The sequence below is a fragment of the Microcaecilia unicolor genome, chromosome 3, assembly GCF_901765095.1.
Source record: "Microcaecilia unicolor chromosome 3, aMicUni1.1, whole genome shotgun sequence".
Lineage (NCBI taxonomy): Eukaryota > Metazoa > Chordata > Amphibia > Gymnophiona > Siphonopidae > Microcaecilia > Microcaecilia unicolor.
In genome coordinates this window covers 258,296,244-258,320,160 of record NC_044033.1, presented here as the reverse complement: position 1 = coordinate 258,320,160, position 23,917 = coordinate 258,296,244, and the positions used below count along the sequence as shown (strand labels likewise).

The following is a 23,917-nucleotide window of genomic DNA, read 5'->3' as shown; positions in this document are numbered from 1 at the left end:
GTCCCGCCTCCTCTGACGGAACTTCCTGTTTACAGGGCGGGACACAGTCGAGGCGGAGACGTGGGTCAGAGGGGGGCGGGGGGACGGAGAAGGAAAACAGCAGAGCTGGTCGCTAGATTTCACACGAGTTTTTAAGGTATGATGGTGGGGGAGTTCAAGCTTGAAGGGAGAGGTACCGGCCAGTGGACGAGGAGGAGAGGGGGGGATATCTGATGGACCGGGGAGGGATGGTAAACCGTGGGGGAAGGGTCTCCGAATGTGTGTGAAGAGGGGTGTTCTTCATGGGCAAAAGGTGTATTTATGGGATTGCGCCTTCCTTATGGTTGGCTTTGTGATTGTTGATCACTAATAATTATCTGTAGACACAAAAGAAAAATGGCCAGCTATTGATTTGTACTGCTTGTGTAGCTGCTCTTGTCCTCCTGCCTGACTATTCTTGTTTGCCTTTAACCTGATCCAGGGTCAGGCAGAAACTGAAGTAGATATAGTCTTGACAAATATGAAAAGCTAAAAAATGATCTTGATTTGAGGTAACTGTCCTTCCATCACAAATTTCTTTGTAGTAATAGCTTCACATGTAAAAGTGCTGCTGCATGAAGACTAGCTGGAAATGTATTGAGCATTTTGCTATAGGATACCTGACAAGGTACAGAATTATGATGTCACAGGATAATGTCTTCAGAGCCATCTAGCTGCTCTGCTGACCATTCAAAGCCTGCCTCTACTTTTATGGTCTTGAAAAAAGTAATAGTGAGGAACCCAGAAAGCACATTATAAGGAGAGCAGCTTCTTTTTAGAAATGGAATATATGTTTTGTAAGAACACAAGAAGTGTCATGTTGGATGAGATCAGTGGTCCCTTGAGTGTAGCATCCTGTCTCTGACAGTGGACAGTCTGGGTCACTTGAAGTTCTTGGGGTGGGGGGATCCCTTCCCTGTTGCTCCTTCCCAGACAGAGGAGTTGGCAATCTCCAGGCAAGCATACAGATTGTCAACTCCTATGAACCTGGCCTATAGAAACTAGTCCAAAGCTTTGGCAAAATCAACTTTTTGTGTGCTTCTTGTATGCTGACAATGGTTTGGTTGTATTTTCCTCTGGAAGTGTAATCCCCTTAAAGCAGAGTTAGTTAGCTTTAAGGGACTCTTTAAGATGCTTACTTCTGTTAGTCATGTATGCAAACTGTTTTCAGCTTTGTGCTCTTTCTCCTGGAGAACTGCTTGAAATGCTAATAAGGTTTGTTTGTTTTTTAATGTATGTGCTTTTCCTTACTACTAATACTACCTTTTAAGATGTTAAGTAGTCTACCCGCAGAAAATACTATTTAACTTTCAGTAGAAAAATTTATTATGACATCAGCTTAACACAGCCTCTGTGCTGTAGTACAAAACTTTTCTCTTGATTTTATGGGAGCAAAGTGTGCCATGTACACAGAGGAATAAAACTAATGAGTTCTGTTCCATGAACAGATCTGTAACTTCCATTAAACATTCCCTCTCAAAATGAATGAAAATGATGTAAGCTTGGCACATACCCTACAGAGATTAGTAAGACAATCTCTTTCTGCCCCTGCAACTTTCCTGAACTGTTTTACATGTTGGAAATTCAGGAGCCCGGTTGTGTGTTATTATTATTTTTTTTAATAGTGCTAGCATGACTTATTAAAGATCTAGTTTATAACAATGTGAAAGAAACAAACTCATGCTGTTAGTTTTGAATGGGAAAAGCTTTATGCTACTAGTTTTGTTGGCTGTTTCCTGTGCTCCCTCCCACATCTTCATCATCCTAGTGACCTTTACTAATGTAGGTGTCTTGCATGACCTCACTGATTGTGTCTTAACTATTTTGCAGCAATAACTCTGCTGATATGAAACTTTTGCCACTTTTCTAGTTACTTGTAGTTCAAAGCCAGGGACTTGTATTTGGTGATTATGAAAATATGGGTTTACTACTAAAGCTGACAGATTGTGAAGCATTGTGAAAAGTAAGTAGTTTAGGAGTTAAACTTTTTCTAACAGTTTATAAGTGCTTTTAAATAATTGTTAGTTCTGTTGGAATTTATGATGAGGTTAACAAGTTACATAGTAGAGTGTTAATCTTCTGAGCTGTTGAAGAAACTTTTATGCCCTGAGCATGGAAGAGGGAGCACTTTAGAATTGTGCAGATAGTGATAACAGATTACTTTATTTAGGGCCTTGTAAGCGTTTTTGTCTTTGACACACAACAGGAAAAATCTCTTTAGTACATTTGGTTCTTAATTAGTTACCTTGTAGTTTCTGCCTGAGTCTCCAGTTCACTTGGAATGAGTGACTTCTGACTATGGAACCCTGACCTATAATTTCTAGCATTCCTGAGGGTCATGGAGGAGTTTCTTATTTTATAACATGTGAACTGTTCGGGTTTGGTTCAAGATTCTTAAGGAAGGCCTCCCTATCTTTCCTGTGTTATAGTACCGTATACACCTAATCACCTTCTCTTAATGCTTATCGATTGGTCCTTCCTTCTCCTAAACAGGCCCACTATGAGTCCACCAAGCATTCTTCTGTTTATTTTCTTGCCCTGAAATTGTAGAATGACCTCCCTCAATCAAGTTCAGGACCTAGTTGCAAATCCATTTCTTATATGTCATTTTGGAGTTTCGAGTAATGGAGCGGCCTGATAACATGGTGACTTATTTAGTGTTAATTGGGCGTACGTGTCACAATTTTAATTCTTTTTCCATTTTTTATATTTTAGTTTATTGTTGTGAGCAACTGTGACCTGCTGTTCAGAAACAGTGGTATATCAAGCACTGAATAAACATATACATATCTTAGCTTTTGTAAGAGGATTTTAAGATTGATGGTACTGCTAATGGTGATGAAGACCAGGTGTTTTTTTTCAGATAGCCTCAATCTTTCTTTTACCTATTTGGCAAAGCTTCTGTCTCATTAAGGGGGCAATTCTTGATTAGATTTATATGTCTGATGTGGTAAAGAAACGTGTGTATGTGTGAATGACATTGGTGTCCTAGTCAGACCGTTGCTTCAGGCTCGGAGTAGTAGGCCTTTGGATCAGAACAGAAGCAGAAAGTATCTATTGTGATTAGTGAAATAATTCCTGCTGTAATTTGTCTTCTAGTAGTTATCCATCTCTGGTGGATCTGTTGGGAAGGATGTTCAAGGATCAGTTTTACCTTTGGGATAGGTCATTTTAAGGATGTGTTGGATTTTGTGGCCTTATGGAGGTCCACAGGTGGATGAGGGACAGGGAGATATACATGGTGATAAGAGGGTGACAAAGCAGTAGACTGGACCTGTCAAATGCAGAGATGGAGGTTTATGGGTCTCCAAAGATCTCCACCACCTGTGGCCAAGTGCCACCGCAAGCCCTCCCCAAGACGGTGACCTTATTTCCCCCCTTCCCCGACATGAGAACAGTGGGGCTGGAGGACCAGTGGATTTGCAGCCCTCCTCTAACCCCCCAACACCCAAAAAAGAATCCCTGGTGGCCCACGTGGGCTGCCACCCCAACCCCCATCTTCCCTGATGGCCTAGTGGAGCCCTCCCCCGTACCTCTCTGATGGAGTTTCTCCCTTATGTGGTAGGGAAACCCTGCCCAGCGCATCCCGGGATGCAGTGGACAGGGCAGGGCACAGTCATTTTGAAGCTGGCACTGGATGAGTAGGGAGTGTGCTACTCCCTCCTTCATTGAGGAGAGGTACAGGGGAGGGGGCTCCGCTAGACCACCAGAGAGGATGGAGGTTGGGTTGGCAGTCCACCTAGGCCACCAGGTGTTCTTTTTTGGGTGTTGGGGGGTTAGGGGGTCTGGAGATCTATCGGACCTCCAGCCCCCATGCCCTCCTGTCAGGAAGGGTTCAGGGGACTGGAGGTCCACTGGACCTCCAGCCCCTGTGTCACTGTCTGTGGGAGGGCTTGGGGTTGCGTCTGTTGGGGAGGGGGTAGTGGGCCTGCTAACATGCAGATGCATGCTGGACAGTGGTCCCCATTCCTCTCCAGTGCTCTGTAAACCCTAATGCCAGCTCTTGAGTTGGCATAGGGTTTGCACTGGTAGCAGCGTGCTAATTTGGCGTGCAGCCTGCTGAGCATTGGGGAGGAATAATAATGTCCCTGTTCAGCATGCATTTACATGCTATTAGCATTCAGAGCCTGTGAGCGCGTTGTTGCACGTACTCACAGGCTCTGATCCTGGGACACAAGCAAACATGGGTGCTAGTCAGGCGCTAGTGGCCTCTAGCACCTGTGTTTGCTTTTGATCATTTGGGTCTAAGTTCTGAAATCAGCACTGAATTGTAGAGATGCCAAGAGGCATATTTTCAAAGCACTTAGCCTTCCAAAGTTCCATAGAAACCTATGGAATTTTGGAGGGCTAAGTGCTTTGAAAATATGCCTCCAAGTCACACTCATTAGGAGTGTACCACATTTATTTGAGGACTATCTCAATCTTATACTCTTTGAGCCTCTTTTTTCAATCATTAGAGTTTTAGAACTAGTGCCCAATCTTGATCACTGCTTTCATGATCGTCTAGCCTACGGGAAGGAAAAAAATGTCCCAACCAATAGGAAGAAATATGAGCCCACCTTTCTTCGCAGTCTCCCTCTGTCCCATCCTTTTGCCCTGCACCTACAGATAGATGTGTGCTGAAACATATTCATGTTCTTTTAGTAATTGAGCAGAGAAAAATTTTCAACCTGTGTTGTCTCCACGCTATATCTTTTAGAAACTTCAGAGAAAAGCAAATATTATTTTATGCTCTTTTCATTTACAAACAAATTCTACATGTAAATTGTTCTAGATATGTACTGTGGACACACCATCTTAAAAAAATATCTCATTCTTTGGGTGGTAAATCTCGCTGTTTGGGATGGTTCACCCGGCATCTCTACAATCTATTAATTTAAGAACTAAAACTTGCTACCAGTTACTGTTAAGGTTTTTTTAGATTCTTGCGTTTGAATTGCCACCAAGTTTTACTAATAAATTCCTGAATTTTGGTAGAAAAAACAATGTTGAAATGGATTGTATCTGAATTTCTAATGCCGTCTTCATAAACTGTCAGGCATATCTACCCATATTTGAGATGCATTGGGGACAAATCAATGTCCTGGATGTGTATATATGTTGATCTATAAGAACTTCTTCCTTGTGATTGGTACCATGAATAGTTAAGAAAATATTTTAGCTAATTAGACTTCCTTGTTTGTGATCATATTGTTGGCATAGTAATTTGATACGTATAGATTGTAGGGGATACCATGTCTGACTTCTGTCTAACATTTCTGTCTTTCAAAGGTGTGACCCCTGGTGGGGAAGGCGGCAAGATGAGCAGTCGTCGGAAACGTGCTGCCCCAATGAGAATGGATGAAGAGACAAAGAATCTGCACTGTTGGAATATGCATGAAGACCGGAGGAATGATGAAGATCTAATGTTGGAGGAGGATGGTGAGTGTGTTCCAGGCCCCAGTTCATCTGTTTCCTTTCTCATTGGAAATGACAGCACTGATGAGCATCTCAATTCAGCCAGTTCTAGCAAAAGGAAAAAGTCCATGTGCCAGTCAGCCTTTGGTGAAGATGACGACTCTTGCTCCCTTCTGACCCCTTTGACTATTCAGCTAAACATCATGGTCTTTCCCTACCGGTCGGATGATGATTGGAAAGCATTGCTGGGAGACTTCAGCCTTCGGCTTCGACCGGGACAAGTTCTTGCAAAAGATATTCTGGACTGTAGTTTCATACTGACTAGAACAGATTCAGGGGATCAGCTGCAGATCTTGATCTGTCCAAAAGATGATGCCATTAATGACAGTGAGAGAGTATTAAAATCTTTATTGACTAGTCACATGGACAAGGACTTGGTGGAGTCTTCCTTAAGTAATGAAATGCTAGAGGACCTCAGATGGCTACAAAAGAAGAGAATAATAGGACTTTATCAGAGACCTGGAGGACCTCGAACATTACAGGTATTTTGCAGTGACTGCTTCTGAAGATATCTTTTCAGTTTATATTCTGTTCAAACATAAGACTGACAGACTATTTTTCTAGTTAGTAACTGAAAGCGATAATTTGGTGTTGATATGTCCAATTATAACTACACCTAGTTTCCCTTTACACAATTTAATTTGCATTCTATCACAATGCTTTGCTTCTGGCTATATTCAAGTTCTCATCTAATATAATAATTTGCTATGTGAACGTTCTAAAGTGTCTCACTGGGATCGTAACCACCTGCTGACGTCACTGGCCAGCAGTAGAGCCCTGCTTTACTGACGTCAGCAGGGGGTTACGATCCCAGTGAGAGACGCGCGTTGAAGAACAGTGGGAGCGGGCAGAGACGTCCCTACGTGCACGTCACCCCCCCTTCCAAAATCACCAACCCCCCCCCCCTTTGCTACCCTCCCCTCCCCCCTCTTACCGGGGTCCCGGCGGCAGCAGTGAAGAGCCTCGCGAGTCTGCTGCCTTCCCTTCTCTTCGCTCTCAGCTCTGACTCTGGTCCTGCCCTTGCGGAAACAGGAAATGAGGGCAGGGTCAGAGTGCACATAGGGGGGTTGGCGATTTTGGAGGGGGGGGCAACATGCACATAGGGGGATGGGCGGGGCCAGTGTCGGGGAGGGGAGGGCCGCGGGTGGAGGCATCGCAGGGACGTGTCTGTGAGACAGAGAGGAGGGGGGACTGGAACTCGGGGGAGGGACAGAGGGAAGGAGAGAGAGGGAGGGCCTGGAAATCGGAAGGGAAGAAAGGGGATAGAGGGAGAGAGCGAGGGAGGGAGGGAGGGATAACCTTGCTAGCACCAATTTCATTTCATACCGAAACGGGCCTTTTTTACTAGTTTATCATAATGTTACTCAGTATATTTTTAAAAGAATTCACAGGGAATAATAGCATGACAGTAGTAGTAGCAGTATGACAAATTATATTATTGACAAAGCAAATTGGAAGGTACTTCAAGTTATTCATTTAGTTTAATCTAGTTACCTATAAACCACTTCACCCAAATAACTTCAAATCAGGTTACAAAATAATATGACGTAGTGCAAAAGCATCAAATGGCAAGTGACCGTACTCACTTGCAAATGCGCAGTACAGACTTCTACTACTACTACTACTATTTAACATTTCTAGAGCGCTACAAAGTGTACGCAGCGCTGTACAAACACAGAAGAAAGACAGTCCCTGCTCAAAGAGCTTACAATCTAATAGACAAAAAGTAAAGCATTTAAATTTAAAATATTTAAGCAGTCAAGCACAAGAGAACAGTCACAGAAGGACAGAAGATGTTGAAGGGTGGTCAGTGTGATTAGGTGTAACTCTGGTTGGAGTAGTGGGAGAAGGTGATAGAAGAATAGAAATGGGTGAGGTAAAGTAATGAGTGGGTTGATAGGGAGGTTATATAAGACATGTCACTCTAGGGGTGGGTGGGTAGAGGGGTAAGTCTAAAGCAGGAGAAGGTATTCTCTGCAGCCTATCTGTGAGATGGAAAATGCTCTCTGAAGCTGCTGCTATAAGTTGTTAGTTTTCTCTCCCTGAAAGAGATCCAAGCCACACCCACGAAGTTCAAACTGTCAGTGGGGAGGGTGAGGGGAGGAAATGGCAGTGCTTGATGAAAAAGAGAGCTCAGTTTGATAGGAGATATACTATAGGATGTCATTCTGAGGCCAGGCTAAGTCTAAAGCAGGAGAAGGTATTCTCTGCAGCCTATCTGTGAGATGGAAAATGCTCTCTGAAGCTGCTGCTATAAGTTGTTAGTTTTCTCTCCCTGAAAGAGATCCAAGCCACACCCACGAAGTTCAAACTGTCAGTGGGGAGGGCGTCATGACGTCAGAGGGCAGAACAGAGAGGGAAATGAAGTCGAATTGTCGGACACCGCCGCTGCCGCCTGGAAAGGAACATCGCGCGAAACAACCTCCCCCTTCCCCCCCCCCCCCCCCTCCGTATCGGGCCCCCTGCACTGACAGCGCCTCTCACCTCCGTGTGGAAGCGCTGCAGGCAGCAGCACAGCAATCTGCTGCTGCCTGTAGCGCTTTCACACGGAGGTGAGAGGCGCTGTCAGGTCAGTGCAGGGGCCCGGCACGGAGGGGGGAGGGAGCAGCGGCGATGAGGGTAGCTGGACATGGGGGGAGGGCAGGGGGTAGAGGCCATGGTTGCTGGACTTGGGGTGAGAGCAGGGCACAGAGGAGGGTTGCTGGACATGGGGGGAGGGGGGGGAGGCCAAGGGAAAGAGGAGGGTCGCTGGATATGGGGGGGGGGGGGGGGGGGGGGGGGGGGGGGGGGGGATCAGTGGATGGGGTGAGGCCAGGGGAGAGAGGACGGTTGCAATACTCGCCCGTTTTTACGGGCTCAACGGCTAGTATACATATAAAACAAAAGAATAAGCATGAGTAAAATATTATGAGTTAGTGCCTCCTTCAAGCTGTTCATGGTAGGGCTGGGCCCAACAACATCCCCGTATACTCATCTTCTCAGAACTGCGAGTCCACACATTTTTTTCATAGTACTAGAAAGTCTTTATTCAACAGTGTTTAAGAACCAAACTCAAACAGGATAGCTTGGTTTTTTTTTCTGTGTACATGTGGGCACATGTGTTCTCTGTATAACAGAGAGATAAGCAGATATCAAACCCTTTTTCCACAATGGGTTCCAGCTTTTTCTGTCCCTCCCTATAGGCAGGAACTGAGGCATTCTCTGAGGACAAGCAGGCCTTCTTATTCTCACAGCTGGTTGACATTATCCGACGGAGCCTGGTGTGGATTCTGATTAGCAAGACCAAGAACTTTCTAGTAGAATCTCACTGCACATGTGCTAGTGCCTTCCCACCCACCACACAAGCACAGGTCCTTCAATCTTGTTTTTTCCATGGAGCAGGGAGGACGTGTTTTGTGTTCTCTCAATGTGTGTATCTCTATCTTTCGCAGTGCCTTCCTGCGTGGGTAGTTTTCCCTTTCTCGGCTAGTATTTTAAAATTCTTTTTCTTATTTAATTTCCCTTTATTTACACTAGTTTTTTCAGCTCTTAAGTTTCATTTATTTTTTTCGAGCTGCTAGGCCTGTTTAGGCTGGAGCACCGACTTCAATTTGAACGCTTATAATTGAGTTTAATTTGGCCGTGATTTTGGCTCATAATTAAAAAGTTTAATTTGGCCGCAGTTCTTTTCCCGAAGTCCCAGGAGACCCCAGTGGCTTCAAGAGGTGCTTCCAATGTAATCGGGTGATTTCTATGACGGGCTCGCACTCTTGGTACATTGGGTGCTTTGGGCCTGACGATGAGTCTAATTCTCTTTCTCTCTGTTTAAAAGTGTAATTGAGGACACAGAGGGCTTGGCAGTTCCAACAGTAGAAACATTTTGGCTCCTTGAAGCATCGACCTCAATGGCTGTTAAGACCTCAGCATCCATTGGGAGTGCACTGGCATCGAGAAGGTTTCTACCTCTGTTGACATCAGGCGCTGAGGGCAGGCCCCGGGACCGGTCAGCATCAGACCTGACACCGAGGACATGTATGGGGTCCTTGTCAGCTCCAAAGGACCGTGATACTGAGCATTGGGGGAAGCCCAAAAAGCATAAGCATCAGTCCTTATCGATAAACGGTGCCCGGAGCACCGGGACATTGGCTTCGCTGGTATCTGAGAAGTGCCAGCACCAGGAAGAGGTGACGGCTGGGCTCAGAAACAAAGCAACTGTCTACGATATCCAAGATGGAAAACAAAAGAGAACAGACCTTTTTAGAAAAATAACCTACTCTTTAAAACTTCCAGGTATCGAACAGTGTTGCCCAACATGGCCATGTTTTACCATGTTAACAGAAGCTACTCAGTCAAACAAAATCATCTTCTCTCCCACTCATAGTTCCCGGAATGTGGGGTCCCACAGGGATCGCCACTTTTGCCGATCCTATTCAATCTCTTTATGTCCTCCCTAGGCTCGATTTACCTAGGTCTATGCGAACTTCTTCTGTCTGACACAGATGATATCCTACTCCTCCTACCAATAGTCCAGCCCAACCACTACCCTACCCAGGCAGTAACTATTGGAATAAATGCAGTCCAGAATTGGGCCATAACACATAAATTAAAACTGAATCCACAGAAGACAAAGATCCTCTGAAAATCCATGGAGAATGGAATATTGGAATATTTTCTGACCCTCATCACTCAGTACGAGGGCTCTCTCCTGCATCCCAACCTCTACTCTCCGGTCCTCACAGCTTAGATGTTGAGAGCATAGAATTTGAATCTTTGGACGCTGGAGTGAGTCTTCTGCAATTTGCTGGCTTCCAGGAAAGACTCCACTAAAAGGTGTTAGTAATTTAAGCAGAGGAGGTTTGCCATCTGGTGTGAGGGCAAGGCCTATACAAAAAACTGCTTGAATTCCTCCTGCACCTTTCTGAGTATGGTTTGAAAACCAACGCTATAAGGGTTCATCTCAGTGCAGTTGGCACTTATCACCGGCTGGGAGGTAAGCCCATGTCTGTCTGTACAGTTTCTAGTTCTTCACTTCATGAGAGGTTTGTTACTGACAAAGACCCCTGCCAGCTGTGTCATGGGTTCTCAATGTTCTCACCCAGCTGATGAAAGCTCCTTTTGAGCTACTTGATTCCTGTCATCTGAAGTATTTGACCTGGAAAGTTATGTTTTTGATGGTGATCACTTCAGCTCACACAGGGTTAGTGAGCTTCAGGCCCAAGTAGCTGATCCACCTTACACTAGGTTTCACCACATGTGCCCTGAGTTCCTTCCTAAAGTAGTGTCAGAGTTTTATCTTAATCAGTCCTGCCAACATTTTTCTCAAAATCACTTGCCCATCCTGATGAGGTTGTACTGCATACCTTAGATTGCAAGAGAGCCTTAGCCTTCTATCTGGAGCGACCTGAAGCCCATAGACAGTCCACCCAGCTTTTTGTTTCTTTTGACCCAAACAGGATGAGGGTAGCCATCGGCAAACACATAATTTCCATTTGGCTAGCAGATTGCATCTCCTTTACTTATGCTCAGTTTGGGCTGACTCTGTACCAGCTTGGAGCTGGCATTAGGGTTTGCAGACCATTTGGGAGGAAGAGTGAGCCCTGTCCAGCATGCATTTGCATGCTAGCAGGCCCCCATTTCCCCCCAATGCAGCACCCCCCCCCCAAGGGGTGGGGGGCTGGAGGACCTCCGGTACCCCCCCGACACAGATTTGGGGGGGGGGGGGGCTGGAGATCCGGTAGGTCTCCAGCCCCCCTAACCCCCCCCCCCCCAGCATCCCCTTGAATGTCCCAGCGTGACTCTTGAGCAGGTGCAGTTGACAAAAAGAGGCTACTTCGAGCGTGATGGCCCCAATGTTTTGGACCCAGTATCTCTCTACTTCTCTTTACTATTTCAGGACTTGTTTTTGACATGGTATGATGATTTGAATATATCTCCCTTTAGCACTTCGTTGGTGCAGATCCTGCAGTTTACAATGAGGTTTTGACAGAGGCCTCACGCTGTCTTTGTTTAAGGTTCAAATTGTGACCTTGCTCTGTTTTTGGGGATGTGTTCATGGGAAATCTCTAGCTTCTCATCCGGATATTGCTAGGTTTTTGCGCAAAGCGGGTCTCATTTGTCCTCCCTCTTGGATGATTTTTCCAATATGGGACCTTAATCTGGTTCTCTCGTTACTCTCAAACTCACTCTTTGAGCCTTTGACATCCTGTACTTTGAAGGATTTGACGCTCAAGGTGGTATTTTTGGTGGCCATTGCCTCGGCTAGGGAAGTGTCGGAGTTGCAGGCTCTTTCTTGTCAGTCTCCGTTTTTGGAATTTGCCAAAGACCAGGTAATATTTTGCCCAGTTCCTTCTTTTCTCCCTAAGGTTTTGTCGCGTTTTCATTTCTCCCAGTCGGTGGTTTTGCCTGTTCTCTGTTCTTCCTCCGGGTCGGAGGATCAGCGTCGCCTGAAGTGTCTTGATGTCAGGAGGGTCCTGAAGCACCATTTAAAAGCTATGGAACAATTTTTTTCAGATGGATCGTCTGTTTCTCCTGATTGGGGGATCTCGGAAGGGGTTAGTGGCTTCTAAGCCCACCATTTCTAGGTGGCTTAAAGTGATGACATCTTCCGCTTACCTTCTTTCCAGCAGAACGGTACCCGACAGGGTGAAGGCGCACTCTACCAGAGGACAGGTGGCTTCTTGGATGGAGCGTTTCCTAGTTCCTTCATTAGAGATCTGTAAAGCGGCAACTTGGTTTTCCTTACATTCCTTTTCTTTTTTTTTTTTTTCCAAAGTATATTTATTATTTTAACATATCAAAATACAGACGATATATGTTTTTCATAACAGCTTTTACATATAACATCAGATGTGAACAAGTTGCAGAATCCAAACCCCACCCTCCCCTCCCCCCTCCCAAGGTAACTCAAACCTTACAACACAATCCACTGTTGTTTTGACCCATGTGCCTTATTATACCTGCAGGCCCCTCCATTCCATATAATTGCTCCATATTTTAAAAAAATTGTATCACCTTCCCTCTTTTCATAGCTGTTAATTTATCAATCACACAACAAAAGTCCACTTTCGCAAATACCTGTTCCACTGTGGGGGCTGCTGCTTGCTTCCACTGTCTTGCGATTAGAGTACGGGCCGCTGTGGCTATATAGGTAAGCAAGCAGTTTTGTGGATATCGTAAACCTGCCTCGTGTATGTTGTTCTAAATTTAGGGGTCCAGAGACCCCCAAGAAGGCTGGAGTGACCTTAAATCTGACTCCATCTCTAAATAGCACTAGTACTGGGGTAATCAAGGAGTTGTGAAGTTCTAAAAGGAATTGCCACTAAGAGAGATGTTAGGTCTAAGGAAAAGATACCAGCCTTATGACAAACTGGATTTAGATTACAAGTTATACAATGCAGCGAAAGATAGCCTGATACAGCAAAAGCATTTATACTTACAGCCTTTCATTATTAAGTGAAGCCCACAAATCATCATTTGGAATGAGGAGTTTATTTGCCAAGGTATAAGTCAAATCAGTGATTGACAACAGGCACGTACAATCAATTAATTATAGGAATATAATAATCCAGCTGCAAACAGGTGTTAATTAGTTCCTAATCTTTTATAATTTCTCTTACCAATTAGAGGTTTTACAAGGGAAAGCAATTAGGTAATTTGTCAATTCTGCTGGATACATTGGTTTCTCTTGGAGAGAGAGAGTGGCAACCCTTTTCTCTCACTTAAACCAGGAAATACCCTGATTTTTATAGGTGCCCTCAGGATATGGATAATATGACAATAGATATACCTGATTGGATCTATGCTAATATCATGGTTGTCACTGATTGGCTCATGCTAATGAGTAGCTTCTATCTTGCTAACATAGTTTTGTCTTTAGCTCGCTTGACCACAAATCTTAAGCAAGACCCTGCATCCAGCTACACCTTTCCTTTCTCACACCATGGCTGACCACAATCCTGCTCACAGGAAAGTCTCATTTCTCAACTTGTTTTTCTAACTTACATTAGAGAAAATTCCACTTTGTAACAGATACGGCTTCCATTTTGTGCTGAAATCCTCCATTTTGTTTCCATATATATTGACCTAACTTTTCCTAATTTAGCTTATTTAGGCCTCACTCCGGGCTACAAACTAGGCCATACTTTTCCAGTAAGCTCCCAGTTATGTCAGCCATCAGATTTCTGACTCAGCCAAGGTCTGTAATAGCCTGAGCTCTATGACTGGGCCCGCCACCATTCCAGTGGGGGGTCTCTGGCTGTACCATAATTATACAATGTTAAGCAGGCATAAACCTGGGGATAGCTGGACTGAGATTCCCAGGTTACTTTGAATGTAAGTTGTCAAGTTTACCCAAAAGGACTGACTAATCGGGCATTCCCATTCCTTGCATTCCTTTTCAAAGATTGGATGTGCAGAGTCATCAGGATGCAGTTTTTGGTGCAAATGTCCTCATGGCCATAAAGATAGTGGGGTCCCTCCCATAAAGATACTGCTTTACTTCCCATCATTCACATTCTGGGTTGGTCCAGAGGGACACTAAGGAAGGAGAAATTAGTTCTTACCTGCTAATTTGCTTTGCTCTAATCCCTCCGGACCGGCCCAGATCCCTTCCTTTGAGTATCCTATCTGTTTATTCATTATATGAAAGTTTGTTTTTCATGGAGAGCTGTCTTGTATGATTGCTGTTAAATTGTTCTTGTTAAAAAAAAAAAACTAATAAAATGTGCAGTACGTATAGTTCAAAAGGCACATAAAGCATGAGGCACATGCTCTTTGTTAGTGTGGTGCCGGTGGGTGCTCAGGTTCACAGATGCACAGATTGTATTCTTCTTTTCTTCTTCTGCTTTATGATGATACTGGATCTGTCTCTAGCTGGCAAGGGCTCTTACTGGCTCTTTCTAGAGTCAGAATTCTCAGTCTTTACCTGCTGGAAGGCGTTCACAACCCATCAGTCACATTCTGGGCTGGTGTGGAAGGACTAAAGGAAAGCAAATTAGCAGGTAAGAAGTAATTTCTCCTTTTGCAATACCAACAATATTTATTGGTACTTGGGGAATTGCATGCACATACACTATAGGTATGTGCTGGAATACTATTTTGTTTATAAAATGTAGTCTGCAAATTTCTAAACTCTCCAGTAAGTTTACTCTCTTCCAGCTTATCTCTCATTCAGCTCTTCATCCCTGCTGTTTTTTTTTGACCCATCTCCTTCCAGAAAGCCAGAAAGAAGTTGCGGGTTCTGGATGCTAAAGAGAAGAAATAGGCATGAAATCCTCACAAACGCTGACTGCTGAAAAGCAATCCAACCTTTTATTTCTCTTCAGATCTTGTTTTAAAGCCTCAGCATTAGAAAACCCTGCTCTCAGGCTTTGGGTCTTCTGCACATTTCTCTGTATCAGCTTTCAGTAGCTAATGGTTACATTACAATGGGATTTACGAGGGTTGAATGAAAAGTAATTCCTTCACCTCCATAACTTTATATATAGGTAGTGTAATGAATAAAAAACAGAGTTAGTATGTGAAACTTGCTCTTTTATTACATGCATTAACTTTTCTGTATAATCATGATTTGCCGCACATTTCTGGCAACGATGGACAAGTTCTTGAAAGCCATTATAAAAAAAATGAACTTCAGATCTTGTTTTCTCATCCAGTTGCTCAGTCTTTTTCACCTCTTTATTCAAGTTGAACAGATGCCCCTAAAGGCATACATTCAGTTTTGGAAACAGCTGGAAATCACATTGCGCCAAGTCTAGGTTGTATGGCGGATGGGGTAAGACCGTGAGACCCATCTTTATAATTGACTCTGTGGTGTTTCATGCTGTGTGAGCTTCTAGCACTGTCATGTTCCAACAAAATTTCCTTGTATAAGAACATAAGCTTTTCCTTACCAGGGACAGACTGAAGGTCCATCAAGCCAGTATCATGTTTCCAGCAGTGGCCAATCCAGGTTACAAGTACCTGGCAAGATCCTAAAAGAGTAAAACAGATTTTATGCTGCTCATCTTAGAAATACTGTCAAACAATTGTGGACCGTCACTCTGTCCCGTGACAAAAAATAACAAAAAATATGCACAGAGTGTATGAATGCAAATATAATAACCCTAAGGGCTATTTAACTAAAGTGTAACACTGAGTTGATTGTTGTATCAGGTTCAAGGAAATCCATGTGGACAACACGATCCCATGTCCCAAAAGACTGTAACCATGTTTTTTTTTTCCTGCAGAAAGCTGTGTTTTGAATTTTTTCTTCTCAGTGAACCTTGGTGGTGATTTGGTATGGATTGGTGCCTTTCCTGGCTATGTTTTGTCAGCTGTCATGATCTTGTAAAGAAATTCCTCACCTTCATTCTCATATTAGTACAACAATTGCTAACAGATTTCAGGTCTTGTAGCTTTTATTTCTTCAATCAGCATGCGATGAACCCATCTTGCAAAAATCTTTTGATATTACTACTACTACTACTACTATTTAGCATTTCTATAGCGCTACAAGGCATACGCAGCGCTGTACAAACATAGAAGAAAGACAGTCCCTGCTCAAAGAGCTTACAATCTAATAGACAAAAAATAAATAAAGTAAGCAAATCAAATCAATTAATGTGAACGGGAAGGAAGAGAGGAGGGGGTAGGTGGAGGCGAGTGGTTACAAGTGGTTACGAGTCAAAAGCAATGTCAAAGAGGTGGGTTTTCAGTCTAGATTTAAAGGTGGCCAAGGATGGGGCAAGACGTAGGGGCTCAGGAAGTTTATTCCAGGCGTAGGGTGCAGCGAGACAGAAGGCGCGAAGTCTGGAGTTGGCAGTAGTGGAGAAGGGAACAGATAAGAAGGATTTATCCATGGAGCGGAGTGCACGGGAAGGGGTGTAGGGAAGGACGAGTGTGGAGAGATACTGGGGAGCAGCAGAGTGAGTACATTTATAGGTTAGTAGAAGAAGTTTGAACAGGATGCGAAAACGGATAGGGAGCCAGTGAAGGGTCTTGAGGAGAGGGGTAGTATGAGTAAAGCGACCCTGGCGGAAGATGAGACGGGCAGCAGAGTTTTGAACTGACTGGAGAGGGGAGAGGTGACTAAGTGGGAGGCCAGCAAGAAGCAGATTGCAGTAGTCTAAACGAGAGGTGACAAGGGTGTGGATGAGGGTTTTGGTAGAGTGCTCGGAAAGAAAGGGGCGGATTTTACGGATGTTGTAAAGAAAGAAACGACAGGTCTTGGCGGTCTGCTGGATATGAGCAGAGAAGGAGAGAGAAGAGTCAAAGATGACCCCAAGGTTTCGAGCTGAGGAGACAGGGAGAATGAGAGAGCCATCAACAGAAATAGAAAATGGGGGGAGCGGGGAGGTGGGTTTGGGGGGGAAAATGAGAAGTTCGGTTTTGGTCATATTTAATTTCAGGTGGCGTTGAGACATCCAGGCAGCAATGTCAGACAAGCACGCTGAAACTTTGGTTTGGATGCAAGGTGAGATATCAGGGGTAGAAAGGTAGATTTGGGAGTCATCAGCATAGAGGTGGTAGGAAAAGCCATGGGATGAGATTAATGAACCAAGGGAAGAAGTGTAGATAGAAAAGAGGAGGGGACCAAGAACAGAACCCTGGGGTACGCCGACAGGCAGAGGGATAGAAGTAGAAGAGGATCCACCAGAGTGAACACTAAAGGTGCGGAGGGAGAGGTAGGAAGAGAACCAGGAAAGGACAGAGCCCTGGAATCCAAGTGAGGACAGGGTATCGAGAAGTATGCTGTGATCGACAGTGTCAAAAGCAGCGGAAAGATCAAGAAGAATGAGGATGGAATATTGACCTCTGGATTTAGCCAGTAATAGGTCATTGGAGACTTTAGTAAGCGCAGTTTCGGTTGAGTGGAGAGGGCGAAAACCAGATTGTAATGGGTCAAGAATAGCATGTGAGGAGAGAAAATCAAGGCAGCGGCGGTGAACAGCACGCTCAAGTAATTTGGAGAGAAAAGGAAGGAGGGAGATGGGTCGGTAATTAGAGGGACAAGTAGGGTCAAGTGAAGGCTTCTTAAGGAGAGGTGTGACCACAGCATGTTTAAAGGCAGCAGGGACAGTCGCAGTGGAAAGTGAGAGGTTGAGAATGTGACAGATAAAAGGAATAAGAGTAGGAGAGATGGCATTAAGAAGGTGGGTGGGAATGGGATCAGAGGAACAGGTGGTACATTTTGAGGAAGAAAGGAGAAGTGTAGTTTCCTCAATAGTAACTTCAGGAAAGGAGGAAAGGGAATGAGGGGAAGGAGAGAGAGGGGAACGGACTAGTGGAGGGAGAGCTGGTGAGGTAGAGAAAGCAAGGTTTATCTTTTGAACCTTGTTGTGAAAGAATTCAGCAAGGGTCTGAGGAGATAGTGAAGGGGGAGTTGGGGGAGGGGGCACCTTGAGGAGAGAGTTCAATGTGGTGAAGAGAAGTCGAGGATTAGAGCCAAGAGAGTTGGTCAGTTGGATATAATAATCCTGTTTGGCACGTAAAAGAGCAGATTGGAAGGAGGTCAGCATGAACTTAAAGTGTAAGAAATCAGCAAGGGCCCGAGATTTCCGCCAGAGGCGTTCGGCGGAGCGGGTACAGGAACGTAGGTAGCGGATATTAGAAGTCAGCCAAGGTTGGGGTTTTGTACGCCTTACAGGGCGGGTCATCAAAGGTGCAAGAGTGTCTAAGGCAGAGGATAGAGTATTGTTGTAAGAAGAAACAGCCTCGTTGACAGACGTGGATGGTGCCACAGTAGAGAGGAGGTTTGAAACATGGGAGGATAGAGATGAAGGGTCAATGTCGTGAAGATTCCTAGATAAATTAGATAGGATAGGACGGGACTGGGAGGGAGGAGATTTAAGTGTGAAAGTTATAAGATGGTGATCAGAGAGGGGAAGATCGGAGGCAAGGAAACTAGAGGGTGAACAGTTTGAGGAGAAGATGAGATCAAGACAGTGACCATTTTGATGAGTGGGGGAGGTGGAGCATAGTTGGAGATTAAAGGACGACGTTAAAGCGAGTAACTTGGAAATATAAGAGTTGGAAGGATCATTAGCAGGAATATTAAAGTCACCAAGGATGAGAGAGGGGGAGGAAGGATCATGGAAGAAGGCAAGCCAGGCATCAAAGTCACTGAGAAAGGATGTAATCCACACGTTCCTTTGAAATGCTAAATGTGTCAGAAATTTCCCTTTGACTGATCCTCCAAGTGTCCTTTATGAGTACATTCCCTTTTCTCGTGTGAAACTCTCCTTGCTGTCATGGGTTATCAACTTTTTTTTTTTTTTTAATCATACAAATCAGCCCTTCCTGGTCGACAATCTTTAATTTTTTTTTGCCTAGTGCTGCACAGTATCAACACAGTCATCATCATCATAAACAGCCTGCATGCAGTGCTAAATTTCAATTGGAGGGACTTCTTCAACAGTCAGAAATTCATCCCCTCATGTTGCTTAAATTGCACTGATGAGTTCTTACTTCATGCTTCCATTTCACAAGCAATAGCAAAATAGCCTCTTCACACAGATAATTCTCACCAACTGAAGAGATTTCAAAGAACAAGTGAACACATGTAGTTCATCAATTCTGCTATCTTGTTGAATTATGGAGGTGGAGGTATAGATGATGGCAGATAAAGACCTTTATGGTCCGTCTAGTTTGCCCAACAAGATAAACTCATAGCATAAGGTATGATGTGATACTAAATATGCATATTTTATCTTGATTTGTCTTTGCCAATTTCAGGGCACAGACCGTAAAAGTCTGCCCGACACTAGCATTATACCCCAACTACTGAAGCTGTCATCGAAGCCCACTCCAGCCCATCCAAATCTGTCCAGCCACGATCGGGGAACTGCCCGGAAGTAGTCTTGTTCTCCAATCACTGAAGCTGAATCTGTCCAGCCATGATCAGGGCACACACCGTAGAAGTCCGCCCAGCACTGGCTTTGCTTTTCAATTGCTAGAGTTGCCATCTAATCACCACTAAGCTTCTTTGGTTCCATACAGGATTCCTTTGTGTTTATCCCACACATTTTTGAATTCTATTACTGTTTTCATCTCCATCACCTCCTGCAGGATGGCATTCCAGGCATCTACTACCCTCTATGTGGAAAAAGTACTTCCTGAGTTGGCCCCCTGCAACCTCAATTCATGTCCTCTAGTTTTACCATTTTCCCGTCCCTGGAAAAGGTTTGTTTGTAGACTAATACCTTGCAAATATTTGAATGTATCATATCACCCCCGTCTCGCCTTTCCTCCAGGGGTACACGTCTTCAGGTTATCAAGTATCTCCTTATACATCTTGTGGCGCAAACCCCATGCCATTTTCGTCACTTTTCTTTGAACCTCTTCATCTTTTTACATCCTTAGCAAGATGCCTCCAAAACTGAATACAATACTCCAAGTGGAGCCTCACCAATGACTTGTACAGGGGCATCAACACCGCCTTTCTTCTGCTGGTTATACCCCTCTCTATGTATACGAGCTGTGCGCTGGTGTCAGTTCCAGCATTGCGTGCAAAACCTAACACCCATGGTAGCATACAAAATTGTGTACTTATAGGCATATTTTCAAAGCACTTTGGGAGGCTAAGTTCCATAGGTTTCTATGGAACTTTGGGAGGCTAAGTGCTTTGAAAATGAGCTTCTAAGGCTCTCAAAGTGAGTTAATTGGTCCTAGAGCAAATGTATTCTGAAACAGTGATTTCTTTCACCAGCAGCAGCATAGAACAGTCTGGTGTAAGGCCACCAAACTATTATCCATTTCATATGTTTCAGACTTTGCTGAGCTAATTACAGTAGTACACTAAAAGTATCTTCATTGCTCATTCTCTGTTTCTGATTTTCAAGCATATCCTCTCTAAAATGATGCAGAGTAACATTTCTTGTGTTGTTTTATAAGAGTTTAAGTTCTTAAAAACAGGTAATGGTCCTGTTGCATCCGTTGGGGGGAATGAGCGAAGGTAATAAGATAACAGAAAGTAGAAATTCAGCACTCTGGAATGGATGGGCCACAACCTCATAGATTTGAATTCTTAGTCCTAGATAAAAAGGTTCAGATATTATAAGAAAAATAGAAAAGCTGGTTTACTAGAAATATTGGCAGCAGTAAGCTTATTATCTTTAGCAGTAACAGTGTCAGTCAGAAGCAATACACTTGCAGAACTACCTAAAATGATGGTAAAGTACGGAGTTTGAAGTACCTGTCAAGGTGGAGTAAAGATAACACACACTTCCTGAATTATTAGGACACCTATTACTCTAGGCACTATAAAACAGAAGAGAGAAAGAAGTGCAACCTGACCAACGGAAAAAGCTCCCCCCCACACTCATGAACTTAGGAACTGAAGTCAGTCAGGGAGTTGGTGAAGGAAGCAGGCAGCAAAGCTGAGACTGCAGACACTCTCTCTTTTTCTAAATGATTGTTCAGCAGCAGGTAGTCCCAGTCGGTCAGCAGGTAAGGTCTCCCCAGCCTGGCAAGATTGTGCCACAGGTGATGCCACAGATTAATGAGCCTTCATCATGTGGCTGGCTCGGGCCAGCTGATAGCAGCTCTAGCATGAACTGCCCATGATAAGACCAGCTTGCTTCATGCTTATGGAAGAGGTACTTTTATCCTTTCCTCTGGTTTGGTGCTATACTGACTAGAATAGCAAAGTCTGATGTCTTTCCAGTGTTGTGTGTTTGGGGGACCAAACAACTGATTTCTTCTGACAATGAAGTCCCCCAGTTCTGTAAACAGGGTTGTTATTGAAAGTTACTTTGCCTTGCTCAGGCCTTGATGTGCCAACAATGTGCCTGTGGTCTGTGAACAAACCTCTGCATAGGAATTGAAACTGGCCTAAGCCTGTTGGGACCTGTTTTGTCCCTACATGTATAAAAAGCCAAAAATATCAGATAGACCAGATGAAGGAAGGATAATGATTATTTTCATGTGGTGCAGTCTGTGAGATCTCCCCTTTAAAACTGGACCTAATAATAATTCTTTAAAACCAGCTGTCAGTTCTATGTTGCACATTATTGAGTTTGTGTTTATTGTGTTTTAATAGTTGTGTGTAAACTGTGTCTTGTAGGTTGGCATCTACCTTTTGGAAGCTAGCATAAGCAAACCAGAGTTTCTGAGTGAAGGAAATGGAAGGTTAAAGAAAGCCTGCCAGCTGATTCAGAAGTTGATGGAAAAATTCTATCATTTCACAATCCCAGGTAAGAACATAACATAACACAACATATCTACATTTTACTGTATTTATCTTTTAATAGAAATTGTTTTCATTTTACTGAAAGAAATAGCTCAGCTTCTCTTATTGAAATGTCAGTTTTATTCAGAATGTATGCGTACTAACAAATCAAAAGCGCTTGATACAAGTCATTATTTTGACTGCTATAGTTCTCTCAGATTTCTAGGTAAAGCAGAAATTATTTCTCTTTAACTGTGTATTAGTATATGTGTCTGAGGTGATCAAAATGTTAACCAGTTGAAGTATATTTTATCATAGTGTTGTAGATTTAAGATTAGACAACTTTTCTCCTTTTAAATGGTGTGCAGTGGCCCACCTATTTTTGGGACCAGTACTGCACCCCTTCTCCAGCAAAATCTAGCAAATAAGCACTGAGTTGCAGCCTTCCTTTATTAGAGTTTAGGGGGAAGTTATCAATGCGAGTTATTGTCATAATATGTTATTTTGTTGTTAACCCCAGTTACTAGTAACTAGGTCTGACTGTATAAAATGGAACTTGTGCTAAAATAACGATAGCCCACGTTGATAACTATGCCATTAAATGGCACATAGGAGTGGCTATCCGTATAATTCTGATTAGAGAGAACAGCAACAATTAATATGAATATCTTCTCTAGAATTAACTTTTCATGAATCCTATAAATATACCCGAGTCTTTTTTTTTTTTCCAAAGAGCTGAATGGAAGTGTTAACAAAATCATCTAGATTAGGGGGAGGGGGGAACCTAGAGTGGAAGGAAACATGTTTCCTGGTTTAAAAAAAGGCAGGTTTGCCTCAAATTCCCAAATTTTAAACTTAATAATCCAAAATACCCCACAAATGAATTGTAACTAGGTGTGGGCAATGTTTAAAAATTTCAGTCTCAATTAATTGTGTGATGATAATTTTAATCTCAGGGTTAGTCACGCTTAAACATGGCATGCAGTTTAGGCAGTAAAAAAATAAAGTTGAAAACAATACTAAACTGAAAATAGCTGCACATAGCTACACAAAGCGATTTTTTTTTCAGGCATTTTTTAAACCCATTCCAGTTTTCTAACTTTTCTAGAATTTTTTTTCATGGCATCCTTTCCCCAAAGCTACACAGCCTTGCTTTCTGTTGAGGAAAGTAGGGAAGGAGATTTTCTCTTTCATGTCCATGGCTACATCATCATCCTTCCTCCTTCATTTCCACCCTACTACACCGCACGTCAGCACCCAAACACTACGTAAGAACATCACTCAGTTTCTCTCATGGTCCTCTCCCCCCCCCCCCCCCCCCCCCCCCAATTTACCTTTACAGTTAGGCTCGGGCTCTGGATTTTTTCTCCTCCCTTGCTGCCTTAGTCTTTGCAAGACTTCCCCAACTTCCTGCACGGCATGGCTCAAGTATTTGCAGATTCCAGCCGTGCAGGGGAAGGCAAAGAATTTAAAGCTTAGCTGGGGAAGGAGAAAAAAATCTGGAGCCCAAGCCCTACTGTAAAGGTAAACGAAGGGGGAGGGCCTGCATAATAAAATAAAAATTGGGAACATTAAAATGAACCATGTGCATTTTTAATGCGTTAATTGCCCACCCTCATTGTAACGGCTCCAAGAAAAAATATTGGGTTCTTTTAGAAAGGGAAAACAATACACATGGGGAACTTTCTTGCCTCTTCTGTGATCTCTTCAAAAATTGAGGAACTCTGTTTCTATGGACCATTTCTTTCTTGTAGTGGGACTGCAAGCTAGTAAGCAGACAGCAGTTAAATGCAATTTTTTGTTTGTTTTTTTTCGTTTCATAACCCTGTTATTGACCTGAACATTTGCTGTAGCTGTCTTTTTATACCTCAAATAGGACAGCTATCACAAAAAGCTTGGCAGTTGTTTCATAGGGGATCTTTTCTAGGCATTCATGTAAGAGAAAACAGAAGAGGGTAAACTGTTTAAACACACAGAGGAGTCGGAGAGAATTCCATGAGCCATGCCCTGCCTGCTTTTCCTACTTGTTTTAGGCTTGGACTTGTTTTTTCTTCTCTTTATGGAATCTTTATTTGAACTTTTTATCTATTTTGCACTTACTGTATATAGTTTTTTGTTTTTAGTGTGCGTTTTTATAATATACATCAGTGGTTCCCAAACCTGGTCCTGAAGGCACCCCGGCCAGACATGTTTTCAGGATACCCACAATGAATATTCATGAGAGAAATTTGCATGCATGATCTCCACTGCATGCAAATGTCTCTCGTGAATATTCTTTGTGGGTATCCTGAAAACCTGACTGGCTGGGGTGCCTAT

At 43.5% G+C, this 23,917-nt stretch overlaps 1 protein-coding gene across 1 annotated transcript in view; it reads left to right on the top strand.

The window, feature by feature from the left end:
• The first annotated feature begins 81 nt into the window (after window positions 1-81).
• Window positions 82-23,917, top strand: part of SHPRH (SNF2 histone linker PHD RING helicase) — a 331,612-nt gene continuing 307,776 nt past the window's right edge. Inside the window, 3 exon segments of the mRNA XM_030194974.1 lie at window positions 82-136; window positions 5,290-5,957; window positions 21,497-21,626. Coding sequence (XP_030050834.1) covers window positions 5,319-5,957; window positions 21,497-21,626 — 769 coding nt within the window. The 5' untranslated portion in view covers window positions 82-136; window positions 5,290-5,318.